Source organism: Loxodonta africana, chromosome 6, assembly GCF_030014295.1.
Source record: "Loxodonta africana isolate mLoxAfr1 chromosome 6, mLoxAfr1.hap2, whole genome shotgun sequence".
Classification (NCBI taxonomy): Eukaryota; Metazoa; Chordata; class Mammalia; order Proboscidea; family Elephantidae; genus Loxodonta; species Loxodonta africana.
The window spans coordinates 45,623,637-45,650,605 of NC_087347.1; the positions used below are offsets into that span (position 1 = coordinate 45,623,637).

The window sequence follows — 26,969 nt, forward strand, 5'->3', positions numbered from 1 at the left end:
CACCAGTACCTAATTCTAGAACATTTTCATCATCTCAAAAATAAATCGCATACTCATTAGCGCTCTCTGTTCCCTCCTCCCTCCTCTTCCCAGGCCCTGGCAACCACTAACCAACTTGCTGTCTCTGAGTTTGCTTATTCTGGACATTTCATATAAATGGATCAATTAATATGTGGCCTTTGTGTCAGGCTTCTTTTACTTAGCATAATGTTGTCAAGGTTCATTCATGTTATAGCATGTATCAGTACTTCATTCCTTTGTATGGATATACTGCATTACGTCTATCTATTCATTAGTTGAAGGAATTTAGGTTGTTTCCACTTTTTGGCTATTATAAATACTGCTGTATGAGCACTTGTGCTTAAGTTTTGGGGGGAACATATGCTCTCAATTCTCTTGTGTATATGTCTAGGAGTGGAATTGCTGGGTCATATGGTTACTCTATGTTTAACTTTTGGAAGAACTGCCAAAGAGTCTTCCACAGCAGATGCACCATTTTACATTCCACCAGCAGTGTATGAGGGCTCTAATTTCTCCACATCCTCACCAACACTCATTTTTCTTTTTTTTATTATAGACATCGTAGTGGGTGAGAAATGGTAACTCATTTTGGTTTTTATTTGCATTTTCCTAATGACTAATGAAGTTGAACATATTTTCATGTGTTTATTGACCATTTAGGGAGCTCTGATGGCACAGCAATTAAAGCACTCAGCTGGGAACCAAAAGGTTTGCCGTCGAGCCCACCACCTGCTCCAAGGGAGAAAACTGTGATAGTTCGCTTTCGTAAAGATCTACAGCCTTCGAAACCCGATGGGGCTGTTCTACTCCGTCCTACAGGGGTGCCATGAGTCAGAATCAACTCGACAGCAGTTGGTTTGGCTTTTGGTTTGTATTGTCCATTTATTTATCTTCTTTAGAGAAATGTCTGTTCAATTACTTTGTTCATTTTTAAATTAGGTTGTCTTTTTATTGTTGCATTAGAAGAGATCCTTATATATGCTGGATACCAAAAAGCCCAAAACGAACTCTTTGCTATTGAGTTGATCCCGACTCACAGTAATCCTATAAGACAGAGCAGAACTGCCCCATGTGGTTTCCAAGGCTATAAATCTTTATGGAAGCAGACTGCCGCATCTTTGTCACGTGGAGCGCCTGGGGGTTCAGATCACCAACCTTTTGTTTAGCAGCTGAGCACTTAACTTAGTGTTCCCCTTTGGTCCACAGACTCTTTAAATATACTGTCTGGATCCATTCTGACAAGGAAAAGAGGGTGATAGCACATGGGAAAAAATGTAGAAAATTGCTTTTAACTAGACAGTATAATTTATGCTGGTGGATTCAAGCCAAATATGAATCACATACAAGTCATCATCTTCTATTCCACTCAACGGGATGGATCTGAGAGACAGAGTCATGAAGATTATCTTTCTAGAGGAAACCAGTTAGTATTTATACAATTTTAAAAATGATTTTTAAATTGCTTAAGCATATCTAACAAAATCTAAATGGAACATTTCAAATCAGCTTCATATAAAAGCAACACTCTGTAGAGTGATTTCTGAGCTGCAAAAATCTGTCTATCAGACTTAGCATAATAGAGCGTAGATATGGGACAGATTGCTGTGTCGGAAGAGTCACTCCATTTTCTCCAGAAGTTTATATTTGATTCACACAGGTATATTCCAAGGAACATAGGATCCAGGTGCATCTCTTGGGATCTAGAATGAGAGAACAAATAAGGATGTCTGCAACTTGGAAAATGTTTGTGACTTAGGCGAAATGCAGCAGAATATAAAATAGGCTAAAAAACACCCAGACGGTGACCAGGACAATGAGAAGTCTGGGAACTACAGCACGTGAATTGTGGAGGAATCCACAAGAGGACTTTGAGTCAGGGCAGGGAAGCTACTAGAGTTATCATCTCATACTTGAAGAGAGACAAATGAAAAATGGAGGCTGTCATGGATTGAATTGTGTCCCCCCAAAATATCTTGTCAACTTAGCTGGATCATGAGCCCTAGTATTGTGATCTTGTCCACCATTTTATGTGATTTCCCCATGTATTGTAAATCCCATCACTATGATGTAATAAAATGGATTAGTGGCAGTTATACTGATGAGGTCTACAAGATTAGATAGCGTCGTCTTAAGCCAATCTCTTTTGAGATATAAAAGACAGAAGGGAGCAGAGAGACAGGGGGACCTCATACCACCAAGAAAGCAGTGCTGGGAGCAGAGCACATCCTTTGGACCTGAAGTTCCTGTGCTGAAATGCTCCCAGACCAAGGGAAGATTGATGACAAAGACCCTCCTCCAGAGCCGACAGAGAGAGAACGCCTTCCCCTGGAGCTGACGCCCTGAATTTGGACTTGTAGCCTACTAGACAGTGAAAGAATAAATTTCTCTTTGTTAAAACCATCCACCTGTGGTATTTCTGTTATAGCAGCACTAGATGACTAAGATAGAGGTAGTCTCTATGTTTCTCCAGAGTGGAAGAGGTGATTAGTAGGGACTTAGGGAAAACGATAAAGGATACCACAAAGAGCCAGTGTGAAAGGAGGTACAGGAGGGGGCTTTCCCCTCAAATGTAAGGAATAATTAATAGTCAGAGGTGTAACTGTGAACAGAATGACTCCCTCCTATAACTGAAAATCCCATCACTAAAAATAACCAAGGGGAGCTGAGATATCTGCTGGGCAGGAGTGCTGCTGTAGGAAGTTGTTCTACCCTTGTTGTTTACTTTTTCACAGCAGGCTAGGACTGCTAGCCCAAAACCTTCCATTGCCAAACTCAAATTCTTACACATCCAATTGATTTAAATATAGTCAAAAAAACATATTTTTAGCCATTTAGAGCCTACTTACTTTGTATATCCTTTGAAACTACACCCAATATCTGCTAACCATTGATATGATAAACCCTGTAGCTCTAAAAGAGCCCTTGTGGCATAGTGGTTAAGAGCTCAGGTGCTAACCCAAAGGTTGGCAGTTTGAATCCACCAGCCGCTCCTTGGAAACCCTAAGGGCAGTTCTACTCTGTCCTATGGGGTCACTATGAGTTGGAATCAACTCAGTGACAATGGGTTTTTGGGTGCAGGTAGCTATAAAAGATCCCAACCACTGCTGCCATTTGGAGCTCTCTAACCCAGAGACTCCCTGCCTTGCTGCTGAGTGGCTTCAGCGGCTGATGGGGTAGAGTTTAGAGTGCCCCATATTCTTCGTTTGAGTGATCTAGGTTCAGGGCAAAGTTCCTGAACTTCTATTCCTGACCAGGATACCCCAGAAGGGCACAAAACAAGGGTATGCGGTTGAAGTGCTTCATGAGAGGAACATAGAACTGATGGAATTGAACCTTCTTTTTTCAAGTAGCAGAGAACTGAACCCCACTGTGAGTCAGGCAGGGCTAGGCTGATGGAAAATGCAGCCCAAGGGACACAAGTTCAAGTGTCATTCTGCTCTTCTCCTGGTGAATGCCCTCAGTATTCCTGCCACATTTTCTCCCATGGAAAACCACCATGGTGAGTTAACGAAATTTGACCACAAGGACAGGGAGGGACCCAAAACCCAGAATTTTATAACTGTTTTTTTTCCTACTGGGAAGAACATACCATTTTTGTGAACTTGTCTTCACAGGCCATTCTAATCCTCTCTGGGGTCAGTGGACTACTGAGCTTCAACTGTCCAGAGACGCCTCTCTCTTGTCGTGCTGCACTCAGTGCGTCACGGATCGCAAAAAACACAGAACATCCCAGGAAGAGCCCAGACTCCCCCAGACCCTTGAAGGGGAAAAAATCAACTAGATTATATCTTAAAAATACATATATATGTGCGTGTGTGTGTATACACACACACACACACATAAATATATGGTATACGATATATATGATATATAGTGTATAATACTATATATGTATATATGTAACATATATAATGTATATATTACATATATGTGACTTTTTCATTTGAAAATAATTTTATTCTTTTGACCTCGTATTCCCATTCTTAGGATTCTAGCCTAAGGAAATAAACGCAACTAGAGAAAGCAGATACAGGCACGATGATGATTACTGAAAGACGAAAATCAGATACAACCTAATGCCAATAGTAGCTCATGTCAGATTTGAAGTATTATTTTCTTTCAATTTATAATGTTGTTAAATTGTTTCATAGTTAAAATGTTTAATAGGAACTTTTCTTCTATAATCTTGACTAAAAAAAAACAAAAACCCAAACAACCAAAAGATGAATGTAGCCCTGCCCTACACAGATATTATGCAAACATGCATTTATTCATAGAAAATATTCATAGAAAATAGCTTACCTTAGATGAATACAGGGTATTTGAGTTTTGAGATGGAGGCAACAAAGAAACATGCAACTCTGTGGGGATGTCACAGATGGCGGGGATTTTGTATTGGTTTGGACCACGTGTGTACAGGACACCCTTAGGAGAATAATTCAGCTCCTCTATTGTATAAAGTCCCATGCCTTGAATAAATGCTCCTTCAATCTGAGGTAAAAAATAGAATTTCCATGTATGAGAAAATATAGTCAACAGTCGTAACATTTCAACTTCATGCTGTTTGTTTGAAATTTTAAAACACAGTTTAAGAAGGTTTTCAGGGTGTCTTAGAGCGTGTCTCTGAAAGTTTACCTAAGAACTTTTCTAGACATTTTATTTGGCACTAAGTTCAAAGTCAAAGGACTTGGGATCTAATCTTGGTTTTGCTGCTGAAATTATAGCTCTCTGAAGAGGCCTTCAGAAGACAACCTGTAGCCCATACTCCCGCATTGGTTTCTGCCTATGAGGCAGCTAAGGTTAAGCAAGCACTCGCCTACTAACTGAAAGGTTGGTGATTTGAGCCAACCCAGGGACACCTTGGAAGAAAGTTTTGCTTCCGAAAGGTCACAGCCTTGAAAACTCTATGGAGTGAAGTTCCCCTCTGCAACACATGGGGGTCACCATGAGTTAGAATCTGCTCAACAGCAAGAGGTTTGGTTTTCGGTTTTATGAGGTAGCTGAAACCCAGTGCTGTTGACTGACTTGTCCACAGACACCAGCACACCAGTGAAGATCTCAGGTCTCAAGAATCCTGTCATCTCATCCCATCACATTGGCTTGTGAGCTGCCTGGCCTCACATGTCTGGACTCAGTTTCTTCCCTTGTGACAGGAGGGTTTGAAGTGTGTGCTCTCTAAGCTTTAGCACATTCCAGTTCTTAGTTTCATGTTGGCATGTGGTCAAAATTGCCTTTCTACATATTTTTCTGGTTTCTGGGTCTCTTCTTAGTTTACTTCTTTCCTGTGACCACATTTTCTCCACCTCATTCTCTATCCTTTGCTTCCATTAGCTAGGATGTCTACTAGCTGTCTATTACCTTGTTTTCTACAGTGAATATTAGATGAATCTTCCTAAAACTTCAGGCCACTCTCCAGGTCGAGTCACCTCTGCCAACTAAGTTAGGTGTCTGTCCTTGGAGAGCCTCAACCAACCCAGCCCTCTTTCATTCTCTAGCTTTGGCCTCATGGCCCACTCCTCTAACACGGGTGCCCACCATGGCCATCAGCCCTCCTCTCCTTGCCAGTTGAGAACACATGGGCCAAATTCTACGATTTTCTTTAGGTTGATTTCCTTCACTTTCCTCTGACCCAGAATGCCCTTTCTCATTTTTTCCTTGACAACCTAGTCTATATCCACTTTCCCTGAAGCCTCGTTTGACTACTCCAACCCATACATTCTTCCTATTCTCCAGTGACAGCTGTTTGTACTACACAATGTCATGACTGAAGAATAAATTAGATTCGATTCTAAATTGAACTACAGTAGTGAACTGAACTGCCCACAGGTGTGAGGCAGGTAAAGAAAGTGAGTGAGGCTTCCAGGTGGGTCTTGTCATAGAATTGGAGAACAGGTGACTCTCTAAAGACACCACCACTACTCATCTCCAACTGACTTTCGCCTTGTAGAAACGAGGTCGAGTTGGCAAATTTACTGTTTCTTCAAGAAAATTTAAACACTTGAATTTTTATGAAAAGCAGTCTGTAATTTTTCAGTCTTGTAAATTATTTCAAATTTAAATTTAAAAAAATGTCTGTGGGCAAAATCCAGCTGCTTCCCTAATTATGTGATGTTTGTTAGCCTAACCTAACTTTAAATTCCTTGAAGATAGACACTACCACATGCCCAAGACTCTGCACTAGATTTATTTCCCAGAGATTTGGGGGGTCATTTTGTCACCTCTAGGTTTGCCCTTGCCTCATCCAAGCTCCACGATTATAGACTGTATGTTTCTTCAAAAATTACCTAAAACACCTTTCACTTCCCCATTTACATAAGAAGAGATTTGAAATCTGCGGAAGGCCTGACTAGAAAGATTTTGAATAAGGAGTAGAAAAAAAAGAAAAAAAAATGAAGAATAAGCCAGATGGAATGTTTTCCCCACTGATTCCCAGAACAGCTTTGGCCTTTACAAACAAGAAGAGAGCAAATGAATTACACGTACCTGGCCTATGTCAAGGGCTGGATTTATACTGCAGCCAACATCCATGATAATGTCTGTTCTGACATTCTAGTAATAAACAAAAAAAGTTGAAACGTTATTTTAATGAAAACAGAGGAAGCTGAGAAGTAGATTGGCACTAGTATAGATCCTTTTTTGGAAGGCTATGTTACTTCAGGAGAAAGAAGCAACAAAGATTTCATTATGCGACAAAGAAGGGCTTTCAAAGTTATACAAATACCCATACCCAGTTTAAGCACTGGTTTCTCCTGCCCCCCTTGGAAACAATAAGAGAATAGTATTTACTTGACTTTAACGCAAGCTGAGTGATGCCACAGACTGAGTTTAATCCACTGAGACAGACATAACATAGGACACAGCAAAGAGAAAACGTCCATGGCCCTCATGATTCTTGTTGCAAAACTCTGTGGCTACCACACAGTCCAAAATCCATAGTCCTACTGGCTGAGGGATGTTTAATGAACCACAGAGTTCATGGTGTTTCAGCAAAAAAAAGTCTTTTTGAACAGTCATCTGCTGTTCTAGAGTTTTCATTTTTAGAACAGAGAAGAGATCAATCTGACATCACAGCTTGGTGACCAAAAGCTCTCATGAGGAGGACCACAGAGACCCAGCCAGGCTGTCAGTAACACCTTTGTTCTCCAGCTGGTCTACACCTTCCTTCACGTCTCATGTGGTCTCCACATGACAAACAGATTCTGCTTATAATTATTAATGGAACATAAGAAACCTGACAGATTCCTTATTTGATCTGGAACTTTCAACTAGCATTTTCCCTAAGAAATTATCATAACAAATATATACAAACATAAATAAATCTGTAATGATAATATATAATCATCCAGAATGTTTTACCATAATAAAACTTTGGGCACTTCCCTCCCTTATTTAAAGACATAATGAAATGTAACAATTTTTTCGACAGCAGTTAGCAAAGGTGACCTTCCAGGGGAGAGCAGACCTCAACCAGAGGTAAGGGGAGGTGCTCTGTGAAGTCTGCAGTGTTAGTGAAGGCTCTGCTTTCAAAGTAGCAGGCTTTCTGCTCTTTAATGATTTTCTTTTTGATAGGGCTAGAGAGAATGGTTCTAGACTGTGGCAGCCAGTATCCAAGATGGCCCTCAATGATCTCGTCTGCTGGTATTCATATCCTTGTGTGTGAACTCCACATTGTACCTGGGTTGTTCTGTGTGACCAATAGTATACAGAAGTGATAGTATGTCTTTTCTGAGATGAGGTTATAGAAGATTGCAGCTTCTATCTTGGGCACTCTCTCATTTATTTGCTTTCTCTCTGATCACTCACTCTGGGGGAAGCCAGCTGCTATGCCCTGAGAACACTCAGGTGGCCTATGGAGAAGTCCACATGGTGAAGAACGGGGGCCTCTGCCAGCAGCCAGTGAAGAACGGGGGCCTCCTCCAGCAACCACATGAGTGAGCTTGGAAGTGGATCCTCTAACCTCCATTGAGCACTGAGATGATTGTAGCCCCAGCTGACAGCTTGGCCACACCTTATAAGAGGCCATGACCTAGAATCACTCAAATAAGCCACTCCCAGATTCCTGACCCTCAAATGGTGTGAGCTAATAAACATTTGTGGTTTTATGCTGCTAAATTTAAGGGATAATGTTACACAATAATAGCTAATATATAGATGTAGGGTCAAAGTGAGGGAAATTCTGTAGGAATAAGGACAATTCTATCAACATGAGGAGAATGGCTGAAAAAAAAGGCCTCCAGGGAAGGCCCTTGGTGAGAGGTGCTATGTAGCCTACCTGGGACTACAGATCTAGCTTTTATGAAGGCATCTGATAAAACTACTGAGCACATCTCTTTAACAGAGTTCAAATAAGTTATATGAACACACTTTAAGGTTTCATACCAAGGCTAATTATGACTTTGTTCTTATCAAGACTGAGGCATATATAGGATACAAGAAAAATCAAATAATTAAAAAGGATACTTTTATCAACTTTTTCTTTGAGGGAGAAGGATATAGATATCAGTTAGCATGAGGGAACTTTCTACTGACCTCCCTAACACAGGGTAGCTACCCTAGGCCATAAAGCAGTGCTGAAAGCAATAATTGTTTAATGCCAGTCCAAGGTTCCCCAAAGGTGATCTGGTCTGAGCTAGTTAGCAAGGCCAGAATCCAGACAAGCCAGAAACTTAAATAGGTAAGTTTATTAAAAGTAAATATTAAATGGAATATTAAATAAAAACTTGCATCTGATCATAAGCCAAGAATGTAATCACAAGGGATGCTTGCCTCTTGGGTAGGTTTTGGAACAGATTATCACTGATGGGTAGCTTGGCTGCATGACAGCTTTGAGGGTATCATAGTACCATTTAATGTATTGATGATCATTTATTCTTATGGACAGTGGCTAGTAGGTGGCCCTGCCACAAGAGGAGAAACTCTGTAAGTCCTTACAGCAAGCAGGTGTGTGTATGCGAACGTGTGTGTGCATCTCTTCAGAACAACTCTTGAAAGCATTAGGGTGCTGTGAAGCCACATAAAGCAGAGCCTGGCTGGGTAAAAAGCTAGCCACTGTCTGCCCCTGTACTGGTCCCTGGCACTTGTTAGTGGCTTATAGATGCTTATGAAATACTTCAAAGATGTCATATGATCACATTTCACAAAGCAGGCCAACAGTCTATATGGATGCCCCTTTAGGCTGTGTTTCTTCTTCTAAGTGGTTTCTTTCCTAATATCATTTCAAAGAGCCTAGGAAATAAAGAAGAGGGGCCCACAGCTGTGTCCCATGGAAGCTGCCATACCACCAAGGCAACTGCCGAGCTTCTATTTCCTTCTGTTAATGCAGAGAAATGACCCTTAGGCCAAATCCATGGTACGGCTATACACTCAACTCTCATCAGGTTGATGGAATATGTGCAACTTGTGTGTATCTTAAGTGTGACTTGAAGACCTTTCCAACTGATACTGACCTTATGATCACCTGTCAGGCAGTCTATTTCGACCTCAGAACAGGCAGCTCCATATACAAAATATTCGAAGGGATGACCCTTGCCTTCCTCCCAGTCCATGTTTGACTCATAACCCCTAAAGGAAACAGAGTTCTTGAGGAGTGTTGTTAAGTGATCAAGCCCCCTAATCCCAGACCGTGATAAACAGACCCACAAGGAGCAGTGCTCAAGCTGTATGCACCGCAAACCAGAGGGAGACACTTGCATGATGCCAGGCCCAGCATGTAATGCTTGCTCAATACATTTTTTTTTTTTTCTGACTTAAAATTCTGATATTTTGTTCATCATGGGCATTTTTGCATTGTTTGATTTTTTTTTTAAATATCACATTAAAATACTGTCTCCCACAAATATGGGGAGAATGCTGACACATTGTGGTAAAGGAAACCAATGTCTTGGAACGCTTTATGTACGAACTATTGAATGGGAAATGAATTTGCTCTGTAAACTTCCACCTGATACACAATTAAAAAATATATATATATATCTGTCTTCATTACTGGGATTCTGGCATCCTCTTAGATTGGTACTCCCTGGCACCACCTGCAAGTCCCTGGGTAAGCCACCCCACTCTGCCTCTCAGCTGCTGGGAAGAGCAGGACCAGTGACATTCCACAGAGAGGTGGGTTTACGTGGGATTCCGTTTACCTTTGTTGCCAGTTTGTTCAATATGACCGTGTTATTTTAGTAGTCATTTTAGGGCTTATCGTATACTTCTTCAGCTTATCACAGACCCCACTTCCAGCATAGCCTGAGGGCCTTACAACTTCCCTTCCTATCCCCAAGCCTTTGTGACACTGCCCTACACTTAACTAAGTTTGTTACAAACCCCGTATTACCCTGTCCTTATTTTTGTTTAAACAGCCAATTATCTTTTAAAGAGAGTTACATAAGAAAAGGTACATATTTCCCCACAGTTAGCACTTCTGGTGACCTCCTGCCTTTGTGCAGGCCTGTGTGGCCACCTCAGGTGTCTGTCTTCCTCTGCCTGAAGGACTTCCCTCAGCGCTTTCTCTGGTGTGGGTCTGTCGGTGGGAAACTCTGCTTGTCTGTATGAGAGTCTTTTTATTTTGTCTTTGTTTCTGAAGGATATATTGGCTGAGTATAGAACCCTAAGTTGATGAGGTATTGTCTTTTTTAGTACTTCCAGCTTGCGTTGTTTCTGATAAAAAAGCTGTTGTTTTTTTCTTTGATTCCTGCTACACGTCTTTTTTTCCACTGGGTTTGAAGCTTCTCCCTCTCTCACTGCTTGGATCAATCTGACTGTGATGTGCCTTGGGGGATCCCCTTTTCTATGGTGTGTGGGCTCCTGAGCGTAGAGGCTTCCCAGGCCCAGCTCTGCAGCAGCTTTTTCCTGCACCAGTCTTGGCACTTGTGTAGGAGTGTCTCTGGGAAGGCACCTCCCTGTGAACAGCCTTCCCTTACACCCCAGAGGGCAGATATCCAGCACCACAGCGGCCTCGCTGCCACCCAGTGACCATGGCCGTGCCCTTCCAACAAGGCCTGCGTCTCAGCCCTGGGGGGTATATCCTCTCTGGTGCTCTATTTCAGCCCTGGGGGTAGCAAATATCCATATATTTTTATATCTGTTAGTCCCGTATTCTTCAGGGTGCTCCTTGTTTGTTACTAACCAATTCCTCCTTTCTCCAACCACGTTACAGATAAAAATTCTTTACATTTTCTCTGTTCAAGTTACTGGGTGGTTTCTTTTTTCTGGTTGGACCCAGACTGATACAATTCTGATTGCTCAATTATTCCCCTCATTGTGGGTTGTATTTTCCTGTGTCTTTTTGTACCTGACATGACTAAGGTAGGCTGAGGAAGCAGGAAGTGGAGAGAGTGGCCTGCCCCCACGGCTGCTGGGAACACATTCATCCCTAGAGGAGGCCAGAGCAGACTAAGGCTGAGGGCAGATGGATCAGGGCGAGTTGCCCAAGGGCCTCCTTCCTTGGGGGTAGGTCCTCCAGACGGCCAGTGAGGATCCCGGACAACTAGGCCCAGCAGTTGAAGCCACCTCTGCACCCTTTTGCCTTAGCTGTGGGGGCCACTGGCGAGTGGGGAAGTGAGTCTCTGCTGAGCTCAAAGAAGGTTTATTGGGCAGGAATTCAGGCAGCAGAGGGGCCGTGCCAGGGAGGCCTGGAAACAAGGGTGATATGGGCAAAGGACCCTGTCCCACTGGGACCCACCATGGGGGCAGAAGGCCCAGTGCAAGCTGGGGAGATGGGGTGGGAGGTGGATGCACTGTCCCAGGGCGAGCCACTGCAAGCAGCAGGATGCTGCGGCCTCAGCCTGCCCTGAGAGCACAGTGCTGGCCCCTGTGGTGGCCTGTCAGGTTTGGGTGCCCCCCAGGCCTCTGTGGCCCCTCCCTTCCCTTCTCAGGGTGGCGAGTGGCACTAGAGCCTGGCCCCAGGTGGGACACGCTGTCCTCCGATTGCCGAATGCTCGGCGCGGTGCCCGTCCCCAGGTGGGACACGCTGTCCTCACATTACCAAATGCTCGACGAGGTGCCTGTCCTCAGGCAGGACATGCTATTCTCCTGTTGCCGAATGCTCAGCATGGTGCCCGTCCCCAGGTGGGACACGCTGTCCTCACTTTGCCAAATGCTCGACGAGGTGCCCGTCCTCAGGCAGGACATGCTGTCCTCCCGTTGCCGAATGCTCGACGAGGTGCCCTTCCCCAGGCGGGACACACTGTCCTCACATTGCCAAATGCTCGACGAGGTGCCCGTCCTCAGGCAGGACATGCTGTCCTCCTGTTGCTGAATGCTCGACGAGGCGCCCTTCCCCAGGCAGGACACGTTGCCCTCCCATTGCCGAATGCTCAAGGAGGTGCCCATCCCCAGACAGCACATGCTTTTCTCCCGTTACCAAATGCTCGGCACAGTGCCTGACCCACTGGCCACACTGTGGAGGACAAAGAGGACATCATCTGCCTGTACCCAGGTCAGAGTTCGTGGGTCACCAAGAGGCCACGGTCAGCCCCGCTGCTGCGCAGGGCACCAGTCTGTGTCTGGGTAGAGGAGGCAGTGGGCGGACTTAAACCGAGTGAGGTCCTGCCGCAGGCTGAAGCCTCCGGCCATGTTCACCACGATTCACCACATTCTGAGGTTCTCTGGACCCCCATAGCTCAAGCTGACCTGCTGGAGCACAGCATCGGCTGGCAGCCGCAGCAGGTTCTCCAGGTGTGAGTGGAAAAGTGGGCTGTGCAGCAGATGCGTGCCCAGGAGCCCCTCCACGATGTAGCCCGCGGGTACAGTAGTCCCGGAGCCGCACCCGCTCAGCCGTGCACATGAAGCTGCCCAGACCAGCCCACGGGCTCATCTTGAGGGCGAGGCCTCCGCTGAGGCAGAATCCAGCCCCACCGGTGGCAAACCAGAACTTGACCGTGGTGACAGTGCCACCCCCTGGGGCCTGCTCAGTGGCCTCGATGGGGTGGTCCAGGCTGGACCGCCCCAGGTACACGTCCTGGCTGGGTGAGAAGGCCAGCAGCCGCAGCAGGCTTCCGGGGTTCACCTAGTTGTCATCATCCACGTGGCTGAACCACCTGCGCCCCGACTCGATGAAGAACGTGTCGTATTAATTCCCATCTTGCAGCAGAGCGCCTGGTGGGTGTGCACAGCGGAGCGGTTGGTGTTGATGACATGACCGCCCCCCTGGAGCTGTAGCTCGGGGTCATCTCCGTCAGTGAAGGTGAAGGTCTCCAGGTGCGCAGCAGCAGCCCCAGGCGCGGCCCGTGGTTCTTCCGGGTGGTCTTGCCGGCGATGAAGACGTCGTCTGTGAGCAGGTCGGCGGCAGACCCGGTAAGGGTGGCAGCGGGGGAGGGGGCCGGCGGGCCTGGGGCCGGGGGCGGGCAGACGGGGCAGCGGCGGCACCAGCAGCAGCAGCAGCAGCGCAGCCAGGGCTGCCGAGAGCGCGAGGCAGGCCCTGAACGGAGCCCCCTGCGCCCGGTTCATGAGGCCGCTCGCGACCCCCGGCGGCTGCCCGCGACCCCCCTCAATAAATCTGTTGAATAAATATTTACTTCTTTCTTATTAAACTTGACTGATAAAAACATCCGATCACTACCAACCAATGCCTCCTCGCCCCTGGAGTTGGCTGCTGACTTTCTGATTATCCATCGTGTTGCTGCAGACTAATGTTGGATCATGTAGTCCCACTGTCATCGGAGTCCCTGAGTGGTGTCATCAGACTTGGGGAATTCAACTTGCATTTTACACCAAACACTTTTTCAAAGATGCACTTTTGCCGGCATTGTCTGCCTTTCTGGCTCCAGGATTCAGCCTTCTGTGTCAGCGATCAAGCTCTGTGGTGCTTGTGCCCTGACACTACTCTGGCCTCTCATCTTCAGGTCCCCAGGCCAGCTCTGTCCCTAAATCTTCTCCAATGACACCAAATGAATGTCAAGGGCAGAAGAAATGTATAGGCGAGCAACATGCCAGAACTCTCTATCCCTCTTCTCTCCTCTGCTTCCCAGCCCAGAGGTGGCCATCAAAAACGCCATTACAAATGCCTTGTACCATTTACACCAGTGCTTGTTCCTGACAGTCAGTGACCAGGACTCCCATAATAACTGGCAAAGTGACAAAACCAGGTAAGGCTTTCTATACCACCCTGCTCTCTAATGCCTTCCACCCTCCATTTATAACAATTTGATAAATTGTTTTCCAAAGTATGTGCATTTCATCTGTTCCACATTTTGACAACATGTGTTATTGTCAAATGTTTTAATTTTTGCTAATCTAGAATATGTAAAATGGTGTCTATTTCATTATGGGTTTAATTTGCTTTCCCCTAACTTTGAGCCCGGGTGGCGCAGTGGTGAAGAGCTCAGCTGCAAACCAGAGTCGGCAGTTTGAATCCACCAGCTGCTCGCTGGAAACCCTATGGGGCAGTTCTACCCTGTCCTAGACGGAGGCTATGAGTCGGAATTGACTCGACAGCAATGGGCTTGGTTTTTGTATTTTCACTTTATACTTTAACTTAAGGGACTGATTCAGTTTTCACCAAAAGGCCAATCGCTGCTGTGGTTCCTAAGCACTAATCCCCAGAGGACTTTCTAATATCACCTAGTATGATCTGAATCGTCAAATCAGATGAATTTGATTTGCATGCCTATTGTGCCCAACTTTTAAAAGGCTTTCTGGACACCTGGATTAATCTAGCAGCTAAATGTTCTTTATAAAAAGTAGAAGGTACAAAATCAATTTTTGCAAAGTTGCAAACAGAACTGAAATGCTTCCTCAAGATACCAAGATACCCATACCAACATATAGATATATAGTATGTGATTGAAAGGACTACTTACCTGAAGTAGCCAATAGCTGAGAGACTAATGCTTTCATCAAAAGCAGCCTGTGCCTGTGAAGGAAGAGTACAACATGAAACAAGGACGCTTAAAGAAAAAATTAAAAAAATTTTAATTTTACTATGTGTTAAGTAAAGCTATCAGCACTAATAACTGGGAAGGACCAAGATTAATTTATTCAGTTCAGCATTCTCTATCTCTGCAGGCACTGGTAGTATATGACTTGTAATAACAATTTTTGTTCAATGCATATGATTGTAATAAATGTCTGCTGTAGTACCTTAGAAACTCTATGGGGCAACACTTATAGACTGGACTATAGTGTTTTGCTTATAAAGAACTTCACTCAGTCATCTGGAAAGACTTAACCTATTAACACAGGATATTTCAGGAAACAATGGTTGGCTGGGCATTTAATTTTAATATCATGTATCCACAATAGTCTTAGGAGTGGAGAATAATTTTGCTAAGTTGTACCATTTACACCAAAAGTTCTCCTCACTGCAGTGCACACAGCTGACTACTAGACAGCAAAATGGGGAGATCTGTCCAAGACCCCAAGCCTGAGAGGAAAGAAGGTGATAAGTGCTAACATTAGAGAAGAGGCTGGGCTGAGTGATACCATTCCATGGTGGTGGAGAACTAACTCTCTCATATTGCATCTCTCTCCAGCTTTCTCCAGCCAGGCTCTCAGCCTTCCTGGGCTCAGGCGGCACAAAAGGCAGATGGGAGAGATAAATATGCCCTGAGAGGATTGAGAGCTTCCATGAATATGAATTGTAGTCCTAACTCTGTGGAATATCTGGAACCACTTCTAAGTAGGACTCCTCAAATGTTACTTCCCCCAGACCTGTGCTTTTAATGTTGCAAAGACGGACACTCTGGAACTGTAAGCACAACACATGCCCTTAGCCTTTATTGAAATCCGTTCCACACCATCTGGTACTTTACAGCCTATTACTTTGAAAACTTGCTAGTTGATTTTAGAATGTGTGTTTTCTAACTAGACTGTACGTAGATCAAAGGAAGTGGTTGAATATCTTTCCATTCCATTTAGTGCCTAGTACACGTTGAACACATACCTGATGTCTTGGCTTCCTATTTTTAAGTGAGTGCTTGCATGCTTTTATTTTTATAGAATGATTCTAGTGTTGTTTTTCCATTTTAGGAACAGCAGAAGCACAGAGATGAACAAACAGATTTCAGGCTGTTGTCTAGAGAATGGCTAGGTTCCATAGGAAGAAACATTACTTCATTCTTTCTTAAAACAGGAGTTCTGGACAGAAGAACTAGGTTTTCCTCTAATAGCCAAAGAATCCATGGATTCTTTCCTGATGCAAGACTTCCTCCACCATGTTATGATAGGACTTCCACATGCTGAGAGCCAACCCACCCAAACCCACTGTCATCAAGTTGATTCTGACTCATAGCAACCCTATAGGACAGAGTAGAACTGCCCCATACGGTTTCCAAGGCTGTAAATCTTTACAGAAGTAGACTGCTACATCTTTCTCCTGCAGAGTGGCTAGTGGGTTCAAATCGCTGACTAGCAGCCAAAGGGACTCTTGTTTCTCACCATGCAACTGTAGTACCTTTTAAAATGCCCTTTCTGCAGACACTTAATTCACACATATCTCTCTCACTCTCCCCCTTCCTTTTTTTTCTAACATAAAACACAGAGAAACAGTGATTCTCACCCAGTCCTTCCAAGTGCCTTGAGGATTCTTGATGATGATGGGTTCAAGGCGTTTTAGAAGAGTCTGACAAGCATCCTAGGATTATTTTTTTTAATTAAAATTATGATCATAAAATGGCAAAGAAAACATACAGATCAGCATCACATTTATTAAGCAAACCAAGGCCTGTGTCCAAGTTCAGATAGCTGGTAAACAGCAGTGCTAGGATTTGAACCCTGGCAGTCCATGTCAGACTCTGAGCTCTAACTTGCTACATGTACTGGTCTCTGCCTTGAGCTCATAGTTTAGTGCAGTGGTTCTCAAGCTGGGAACATTTCCCAATGTCTGGAGACATTTTTGATTTTCACTATTGGGGAGTGGGTACTACTGGCATCTACTGGGTAGAGTCCAGGGGTGCGTGAAATATCCTATCATGCACAGGACAGCCTCCTACAACAAAGAATTACCCGGCCCAAAATGTCAACAGCACCGTGATTCAGAAACCCTGGTCTAGTGGAGAGATAAACATGCAAACAACAATTTCAAAACAACATGATATAAACCCTTACAGAGGCTTATTTAAGAGGCCCAGGGGAACATGCAGAAAGAAGAAACCAGCCCTGTAAGAAGGGGGTGTAAACAGTTTGTGAGCTAGGCTTCAAAACAGACCATCTAGGATGGGGGCCAGATCGTAAGGGATTTAGATGGCGCGCTAAGAAGTCCGGACTTAAAAGGAAAACCACTGGTCAACTAGAAGCCAGTGTTTTTAAACACAGCATGGTCAGCTTTGATTTGTGGATGAGTTCACTCTAGCAGTGGTATGGAAGACAGAGTGAAAGGCAGTGAAGCTGGTGGTGGAGAGACAGAAAGCCAGTGGCCCTGGGCAAAGGTGGGAGTCTGAACTGAAGCAGTGATATCGATATAACACCGAGGTAGAACTGAAAGAACCTGTTGACCAGTTAGATGTCAGGAGTGAGGGAGAAAAAAGAGACGCTGTTTCCAGCCCAGGAGACCCACTGTATGTGGTACCACTGACTGAGCCAGAGAGACTGGAAGGAGCAGCATTCACCGAAAGGTTGTGGGAAGGAGATAAGAGACAGGTTAAGGTGCACCATCTTCTCAGCTCCACTAACCCTCACGGGATCAGTGATTAGGATGGTGATTTTTACCTTTACTGCCAACCCATTGAGATCCGCCACCACTGACCCTCCGGAGATATTTGCATTAGGGATGGTTTCTGTGCTTGTTCCACGAAGGTGAACATTTGACATTGGCATTCTCAATTCACGACTGGCCACCTGGATTGTAGAAGTATTTCTTTTTAAATGCAGAACTCTGGTTATAATAGACCAGCACATGTGAGAAGCCCTCCTATGCACAATGGGGACCAGAGTGCAGAAGCACGAATTTCTGTTAGCAAATAACCACACAAAGTTCCTCTTTTCTAAAAACTCTGTAGCCAGCCTAGACCTCAAACGTTGAGCTCACTTTCTTTTCCTTTGATTTCCTCCTGTGCAATAGCTTCAGGAAGAGGAGCTGAGGCACCACAATCAGGCAGGAAGAAACATTTTATGTCTTTATAATTATGAAATAACAACTTCAAGGCCTCTGCTGCCACTATACTCTGGGAAATTCTAGCAAAGTTGGCCTTGTCCACCATAGGAGATGCATTTCTTGTGACTAGAAAAAAGAGCACTCCTTAGGAGAAAGGACAAAGGGCTTGGAAAAGCAAGCAGCACCAAGACGTACAGGGAAGGAGTTGGCACCTGGGCTGCACGCTGACGTAAGGACTTAACCAGCTGCTTTAGTCTTCCGTTATTTTTAGTAGTGGAGAGCAAAATTATATTGCTAACTTGAGCTGACCTAAAATTCTCCTCTTTCCCCCTAGCAGTACGGCTTAATAGAATTTGCCCACAAGTGCTTCAAGGACACCGGCATACAGAGTCCTTCTATAACCCTTGCTTTCCAGAAGACTGGATACACAGAGAGCACAGACTTAGGACATAAAGGTCTCTGGTGGCTCAATAAGGAAAACACAGAAAACACCATGAAAGTGGGGAACATTATGAATGGACAATTCTCAAGTGGCTGATAACAGGAAACAAAATATATATTCAACATCTTTATAATCAGAAAAATGCAAATTAAACCAATAATGAGATACTATCACTCACCTATCAAATTACCTAAGATTTAAAAATATCCATAACATTTGTGATGGTTAATATTATGTGTCATCTTGGCTAAGCTAAAATTCTCAGTGGTCTGGCAGACACTATGTATCATCTCCCATGTTGTGATCTGATGTGAGCAGCCAATCAGTTGGAAGAGGAGTTTCCTTGGGGGTGTGGCCTGCATTCATGATATAAACTAATGTTTTGGCAAAGCTCACTCTTTCGATCCTGCATTTGTCTCATCATCCTCTGACCTCCAGTTCTTGGAAGGTGAGAAGCCTTCAGCCTGATGCCTGACCTGCAGATTTTAGGTTTTGTCAGCCCCTGCAACCACATGAGTCAGGAACAGCCGTCAGCCTGCCACCTGACCCACAGACTTGAGACTTGACAGTCTCCATAATTGCATGAGCCATTCTTGAAATAAATCTCTCTCTCTCTCTCTCTCTATATATATATATTTAGATATGCACTTCGCTGGTTTTGCTGTTCTAGAGAACCCAGCGTAAGACAACATTCAATGTTGGTGTAATGAGATGGATACTTTCCAGAAAACAATTTGGTAATATGGGTCATACCCTGTGTCTCACACCTTGTGACCCAGAAATTCTACTTCTAGGAATCTATTTTAAGAAAATAATCATTAATACAATCATAACTTTATGTACAAGAATATTCACTGAAGTGTTCAACAATCGGGGGAAGGTTAAATAGATTATACATACACCCATTCACTAAAAATCAAGATTGTGAGGAATTCTTAATGACAGGAGCAGGGCTTCAAGCTGGTTAGTTCCAGCCGAAACCCCTGCTGAGGGTCACTATGAGTCAGAATGGACACAATGGTAACAGGTTTGTTTACGGGTTTTTAACAAGTTCTCAGGCGATGCTAATGGTGCCGGTTAGGGACCAAATCGGAGAGCCTCCAGTAGAGCAGCGGTTCTCAAAATTTATTATATGTAAGAATCACCTGGAATCTTGTTAAACTGCAGATTCTGATTCAGTATATCTGGGATAGAAATGCAAATTCTCAGCAGGAGTTTGAACTGGAATGAACATGTTCGAAGCCCTGGATGGGAGAAAGTGCTCACTTTATATATGGATAGATGGAAAAAAAGGCTACAAAATGATATAAACAGCATATTAGTGATTTTTTGGAAAAGAAAAAAAGACATGATGGAAAGACAAATCCAAAACAGTGATTACTGCTAAATGGTAAAATTTGCATATGGTCTTTTTTTTTGTTCTTTAATTTTTTCTGCCTCTCCCAAAATGTTTACAATCTACAACATTACTATTACGATTAGAGGTATGTAAACAGTAGCTAAAAATTAATCTAGAACAGGTAAACCAAAATAAAAGTGGTAAAGCTTGGTTAGAAATATTAAATGCGATTTATACAATCTATTGTTCTGAGTCTTTAATATAAAAAAGCAAGAGATAACACAATATGTCAGAACTTATACATCTTTTTATTGCCCAACAAAGGCTCAAAAGGAAAACTCACTTGTTAATATAGCCAAAGGAAAGCAGTAAATAAATACACAATTTTCTTTAGCAATAAAACCTAAGATTCTTGAAAGAAAAAAAAAAAATTTTTTTTTTAGGCCACATTATTTTGGGAAGCTCAGTTACAAAACTGGCTTGTTTACCAGTTTCTGTTAATAGTTTAGTAGCTTAAATTGTCAAAGTTCATGTCTTCTATCTTCTTTCTTTTTATTTCTCTCACACACATTATCTACAAACACATACCCGGCTTAATCCAATTATTTGTGTTCTTACCTGAATCATTTTAGTATGGACTCCCTGCCCCATTTCAATTCCACCATGAGTCACCAGCACAGACCCATCTAGGTAAATGTGAACCAGGGCAGCAGCCTAAGCAGAAAAGAGGAAAACAGTTCCCATGATCTTTTTGACTGACACTATCAAATATCACGTCAATTAAAACACTTTTCTTGGAAACAATCCCTTCCTTTCCGCCCCCCATCCCCTGCCAAAAACATACAGAGACCTTTTGCTCACTGCCCCGAGAACACTGAGCAGAACCAGGGCAATGCCAGGACAATGGTGCCTCAAGGCTGTCCTCAAAAGGCCATCTTGTCCCTGGATAGCTTTGAGTATGCTCCCTGCACTACTGTTTCCTAAGGAAAACATCTGAACACACTGGTACCTCCAAAGATCCCCTCACCCTGGGGCTCAGCAACATTCTAGGCTGCTTTCTTTTGGAGAGGGTCAGTTTTAAAATGCAAAGATAAGGGTACACAGGCTGGGGAAGAGGGAGGATAATTGTGTGTACACATATTCTCATAGTTTTAAGTGTGTTGCATAAAAGCTCAAATAAAAATCCAAATAAGCATGGGACAGGTAGGCCTTCAAACAGACAGTTATTTTTTGCTGCAAAATGAGCTAAAAAAAAAAGGACCAAACCCACTGCCGTCGAGTCGATTCCGATTCATAGCAACCTATAGGACAGAGTAGAACTGCCCCACAGAGTTTCCAAGGAGCGCCTGGTGGATTTGAACTGCCGACCTCTTAGTTAGAAGCCGTAGCACTTAACCACTACGCCATCAGGGTTTCCAAAATGAGTTAAGCCCATCCTAAATCATCCTGGACCAGAATTACTGAGTTTCAGAGTTGGAAGGGAACTTGGAAGCAGTCTTGTCTAACTGTGGCTCCAGAAGGAACCAAACTGTTAGCACAGAATCAAAGTTGCCTGGTAATCAGAAACACTCAGACTCTCAGCTAAACATGTTTTATAGTTAATAAGAATGTGCCTTCTTAGAAGTCTGCCCATGCTAATACGGGATATGGAAAGATTCCAAGGGACTGCAGAAAACAAGGATGGTGTCTTTGCTTTGAGTCTCCAGTGTAAGAGCAATATTGACAACATACGGTCCTAGAGAAAATGTTTCTAAGGATCCCACGGTGGTTCACGAGGTCCTGCAAGGCCTGTCATTGCAGTTGTTCAGCTGGGAAGTGCCAACTTCTGGTTGTCTTGGGGGCCGACCAATGTTCACTTGAAGATAACCCTCTGTTAGCTACGTTTACTAATATCTAAATTCCTAGGCAAAGTGGCATAATAATCTAGAATTTGTAAAGTCAGAGTCTTCAGAAAGTTCTGGTGACAAACTAATTTCACTGAATAAACGTAAAATTTTAGTAGGCCTTAGTTGCTCACTTCGATTAGCCGTAAGTAAGCCTGGTCATAAGCAGAAGGTGATGGAATTGCATGTGAATCACCAGATAGTCCCAAGGAAAGGCTTGTATCCCTAGGTCAGTTCTCCGCCACCAGAAAGACCTTCTCAGCCACCTGTGGGCTGTGGACCACTGCCCCTCTATAGGTATCCAAAGGCTCCCATTACTGCAGTGAATGACAAGCAAAAGCCTTTACCGTTCCAAATAAGACACATGAAAGCAGCCTCTGGCTGACAGCAGGTGTGAGCAGATTAGGACTGTATTGGGAAAATGGGGGTTGTTGTTGTTAGCTGCCCTTGAACAGGCCCTGGACTCATGGTGACTCCAGGCGCAATGGAATGAAATGCCACCCAGTCCTGGACCATCCCCATGATTGGCTGGACCCTTGTGATCCACAAGGTTTTCAGAAATAGATCGCCAGGCCTTTCTTCCTACTCCATCTTAATCTGGGAGCTTTGTTGAAACCTGTTCAGCATCATAGCAACGTTCAAGCCTCCACTGACAGAACGATAACTGAACCCAGGTCTCTCATGTGGAAGGCAAGAATTCTGCCGCTAAACCACCACTGCCTCAGATGAGGACACAGAGGAACTATTTCTCTAAGGACAAAGGCACATTCACCATCCAAGGGAGGACCTGGGAATCTAGAAGTTGTCATGACAGCCGTAATTCTTATGCCAAGAGTCTTGGGAAGATACAGCAGAGGCTGTTTTATTGTCTATTAACTCATCACTCCTGGAAACATCATCTTGTGCTCCTGGTAATTATTTTCAAAATAATAAAGATCTGCCACAGAGAGCCCAGAGCTGGCTGCACTGCAGTCAGCGGCAGCGGAAGCCCCTGGGCTCCATCCTATTGCACTTCATTGTATTTGTCTAGATGTGAGACCTCTGAGGGAAGGACCACCTCCTAAGGCATCCCTTGGAATGTAACATAGTCTTACATGTAGTGGGGGCTCGATAAATGTTTGACAAATAAATTTGCACTAGCATAGCCATCTGATCCCTTTCTTAAGCTTGTAGACCCTGTATTTGGCCTCCTTGGCTCTGTGAGCAGAGCGTGGGTGTGATCTGTAGTGGGACTTGTCACAAGTGATTGAGTTATGCTACAGTGGACCGTGCATCTCCTACACTGTGTGGCCCCCTGGCAACAGCGCTCCGCCTGCAGGTCGGGGCAGCACTTCTATTAAAGACCGCTGAGTCATTTGTTCCCTGTGCTGCTGCAATCTCCTCAGGCCATTTAAAACCTCGAATTTGGTTCAGTTAAGTGGCACCACTGAATAGTTCATTGTCAACACCACGAAGAACAATTCCACAAAGCTTCATCTACAAAATTGGCACAACTGGAGCATTGGAACAGGTGGTTCTCCGATGTAAATAGTGGTCTTCGTGTGAGAAATGTAAGTCTTTAAGCAATGACTGCTGGCATTGTTGAAATGTTTGCTTTAATCCCACATATTCCCCTAATGTCTCAGTCATTCAAACTGTTGAGTTCCTATTCTATGCCAGACACTGTACGAAGGCACTGGAAATACAGAGGTGAATTAGATACTCTCTGCCTCCTTCAGTGTTCATAGTCTAGGAATTAAGTATAAAGTCAGGGAGCTACGTTTGAGCCCCTCAGCTGTTGTGAACACCAGGGTTGTTTCTGCTCAGGGAGGGCAGTGTGGGATGGTGCAGACACATGTGACCTGTGGTCAGACAGCCCTGAGATCAAATCCTTATTCTGCCGCTCACTAGGTGGATGTCCCCAGGGAAGAGAGCGAATCTCTCTGTGGTTCAGGTATTCCTTCTAGTCGTTGTTAGCTGCCGTTGAGTCGGTCCCCAACACATGGTGACCCCATGCACAACAGCATAAAACAGTGCCTGGTCCTGAGCCATCTCCATGATTTGTTGTGGATTGGATCAGACCCTTGTAATCCACAGGGTTTTCACTGGCTGATTTTAGGAAGTAGATTGCCAGGCCTTTCTTACTAGTCTGTCTTAGCCTGGAAGCGCTGCTGAAACCTGTTCAGCGTCATAGAAACACACAAGCCTCTGCCAACAGATGGGTGGCAGCTGTGCATGAAGTGCATTGGCAGGGAATCGAACCCAGGTCTCATGCATGGAAGGTGAGAATTCTACCACTGAACCACCAACGCCTTCATTTCTCTCCTATAAAACAGAGATAATACCACCTACCCAACATGGATGAGATAAGGGTAAATCAAGTGGGAGATTACAAATCACCCAGCCCAGTGCCTTAAACACAAAAGGCACTCAAACCTCATTTCTAGTTCCCTCCTCTATTTGGTTTGTTGCAGGATAGTATTTCAGCACCTGTCTACCAGGATGCAGCTTGACTGATTTCAGTTCTGTGATTCAAACCCTAAAGAAATATTTTAAGCACAGAAGCTATTCTGTTTCCTAGAAAGGGGCATCCCAGTAACTTTTGAAAATGAATTTGTACTGCTGGATGTTGTCTAGATTTCTTCCGCCAGAGCTGAATCTCACCTTAGTTCCCACCTCAGGCGCTTTGGGGAGACAGCTTGATGCCACTGACAAAGCACAATTCTGGAGCCAGTCAGACCTGAGTTCTATCCTTGGCCCCATCTCTCACCAGAGGTGAGCTCTGAGGCACACTATTTAAGTTCTCTGTGTCTCCATTTTCTCAAGGCTAAAATGAAGATACAAATCTTATAGTTTGCCCCGAGGGCTGAAGGACCCTGAGGTTGAATAAACTCTAAAAGGGCTTACAGCATACTAGGTGCTCAGTAATTATTATTTTTTAGCTATTTCCTGGGAGACTCTGATGAGTTAGACAAGGCAGACCTGGCCTAAGGTGGAGGAGGGAAACTAAGTAACAGCAGCCGTTAAGGCTCAAGGCTTACCAGAGGACTCGTCAGCAATAGGGACTGTTCCTCCTGTTGTCCTGGCCAGTCTGCTCACGGACAGATGGCCCAGACTGACTCTCTGCCAGCTGCCAGCTAATCAGTTTATCCCCAGATTGAAAACCAAGATTCCCTGTTGGCAAACCCTGCTCCCAGCAGTAGTGTTTCCCCCCTCCCTTCCTGCATTTGCTTTTGTTCCTCAGCCACAGGCTCTTGACTGCCTCCCTCATCTGAGTAAATCGTGAGCGGATGACTAAATGGCTCCGTGCTTCTCTTTGCCATCGTAAACAGGCAAGGAGTGAGAAAGCTGCCACTTGTGTGGTTATGATCTTTCTCCGAGCTAGCACCTGCCTGAAATCATGGCTGCATGCAAATACTCTAACAAAGACCCACACACCAAAGCTGAGCCAGGCTAGTCAGGCCAATGGATGAGGATGGGACCAGGGAAGGACTATCCTACCCACTCTTCCTGGCTATCTGCTCCCTCTACAACATACACACGCTCCACTCACAACTCCACCACCCATTTATCCCTATTCTGACATCACTCAACACACCTGTCCTGCCTTCCTCATGGCTCAGCCACAGGTATGAATTCTGCAAAGGCAGTGACAACAGCTTACTTAAGTAAGAACCAGGATTTCAACCCAGTACTTTCTGGTTCAATTCCTTGCTGAGGGTTTGCCTTTCCAGAATCTACATTTTAACAAGATCCCCAGGTGTAGGGGATATGTAAGCTGAACAGGGGTGGTAGGGCATATGGAAGTACACCCACGTACACATGTATGTGTACATTCTGTCAATGTACCCATGTATGCAATAGTACGCACGGGGGGCATAGTCATGAAAACTTCTTAGCCATAACCATACACATTCTGGGGCTGAGATACTGGGCTTGAAGGCTAGGGACCAGAGTCTTGGAGAACATCTAGGTCAATTGGCATATCATAATCCATATGGACAACTTTCTACATCCTATCTTGGAGGGTAGCATCTGGGGTCTTAAAATTTGGGAGTGGCCAACAATTGGTCTCTTCCTGTCTGGAGCAAAGAAGAGTAGAGAAAACCAAAGACTCAAGGAAACGATTAGTCCAAAGGACTAACGGACCAAATGAACCAAGGCCTCCACTAGCCTGAGACCAGAAGAACTAGATGGTGCCCAGCTACCACTACCAACTGCTCTTCCTGGGACCATAATAGTAAGCCATGGACAGAGTGGGAGAGAAATGTAAAACAAAATTCAAACTCATAAATAATCTAGACTTACTGGTCTGAAGGAGACTGATGGGAGCCCTGAGACTACAGCCCATAGATACCCTTCAAACTTCGAACTGAAATCACTCCTGGAGATCACATTATAGCCATACAATAGACAGGCCTATAAAATGAATAATAACACCAGTGAGGAATCACTATACCTCAGAACAGTCAAATATATGAGGCCTAAAGGGTAGCATTTGCCCAAAAGCAAAGTTCAGAAGGAAGGCAGGAGCAGGAAAGCTAGGTGAATGGACACGGGGAACCCAGAGAAGAAGGGTCGAAAGTACTAACACATTCAAGGGTTTATGACCAATGTTACAAAACAAGCTGGGTATAAATTGTTGTTTGGGAAACTAATTTGCTCTGTAAACTTTCACCTAAACCACAATAAAATGAATTGCCAAGCCATTAAAAAAAAAAAAAGGAAGAAAAAGAAAATGATAGCATATTAGGTGAAGGTCATATTACATTTATAAAGCATTTGGGAAACGATAGAAATTCTGAAAAGGATCAATAATGAAAGTGTAACAAAAGAAAGCAATTCAGGAAATACTATTATTTTAAATGATGATGTTGATGAGATGGAATTATTTCTCAAAATGAAAGAAAAAATTAAATTGAGATCAAATGGCTGTAATATTAATATTGACTCTATATTAACAAACTTTGATAGTATACAAAGAGTTGAAAGAAAAAAACGTACTCTTGAATTTTGGAAAGAAGCCATTTACAATATCCCCAGTTATATGAAATTGCTATGTTAGCTCTGGGTGCACCAGCTACTCAGGCTGGTGTTGAGAGAGCTTTCTAAGGTTTGAAATTAATATTGTAAGACAACAGGGATGGCTCAAATGAAAAAATATTAGAGGACATTTACTGTGCAATGGATCACTTTTGTGTGGCCTTTCTCGCCATTATCTTATAACTCCTACCCAAGTGATTGGGTGGGACTGTGCAAATAAGGTAATTGTAGCCCACTAAGGGG

General features: G+C 44.0%; 1 protein-coding gene and 1 pseudogene across 1 annotated transcript in view; both read right to left on the reverse strand.

Moving 5' to 3' along the window:
- Positions 1–1,670: 1,670 nt before the first annotated feature.
- AOX1 (aldehyde oxidase 1) overlaps positions 1,671–26,969 on the reverse strand; it is a 90,769-nt gene continuing 65,470 nt past the window's right edge. The window contains 9 exon segments of the mRNA NM_001303261.1: positions 1,671–1,721; positions 3,611–3,778; positions 4,324–4,512; positions 6,505–6,570; positions 9,468–9,582; positions 14,811–14,863; positions 16,508–16,582; positions 17,656–17,784; positions 20,440–20,535. Of these exon segments, the coding sequence (NP_001290190.1) occupies positions 1,671–1,721; positions 3,611–3,778; positions 4,324–4,512; positions 6,505–6,570; positions 9,468–9,582; positions 14,811–14,863; positions 16,508–16,582; positions 17,656–17,784; positions 20,440–20,535 (942 nt within the window).
- Positions 12,457–13,458, reverse strand: LOC100663012 (beta-1,3-N-acetylglucosaminyltransferase radical fringe-like; annotated as a pseudogene).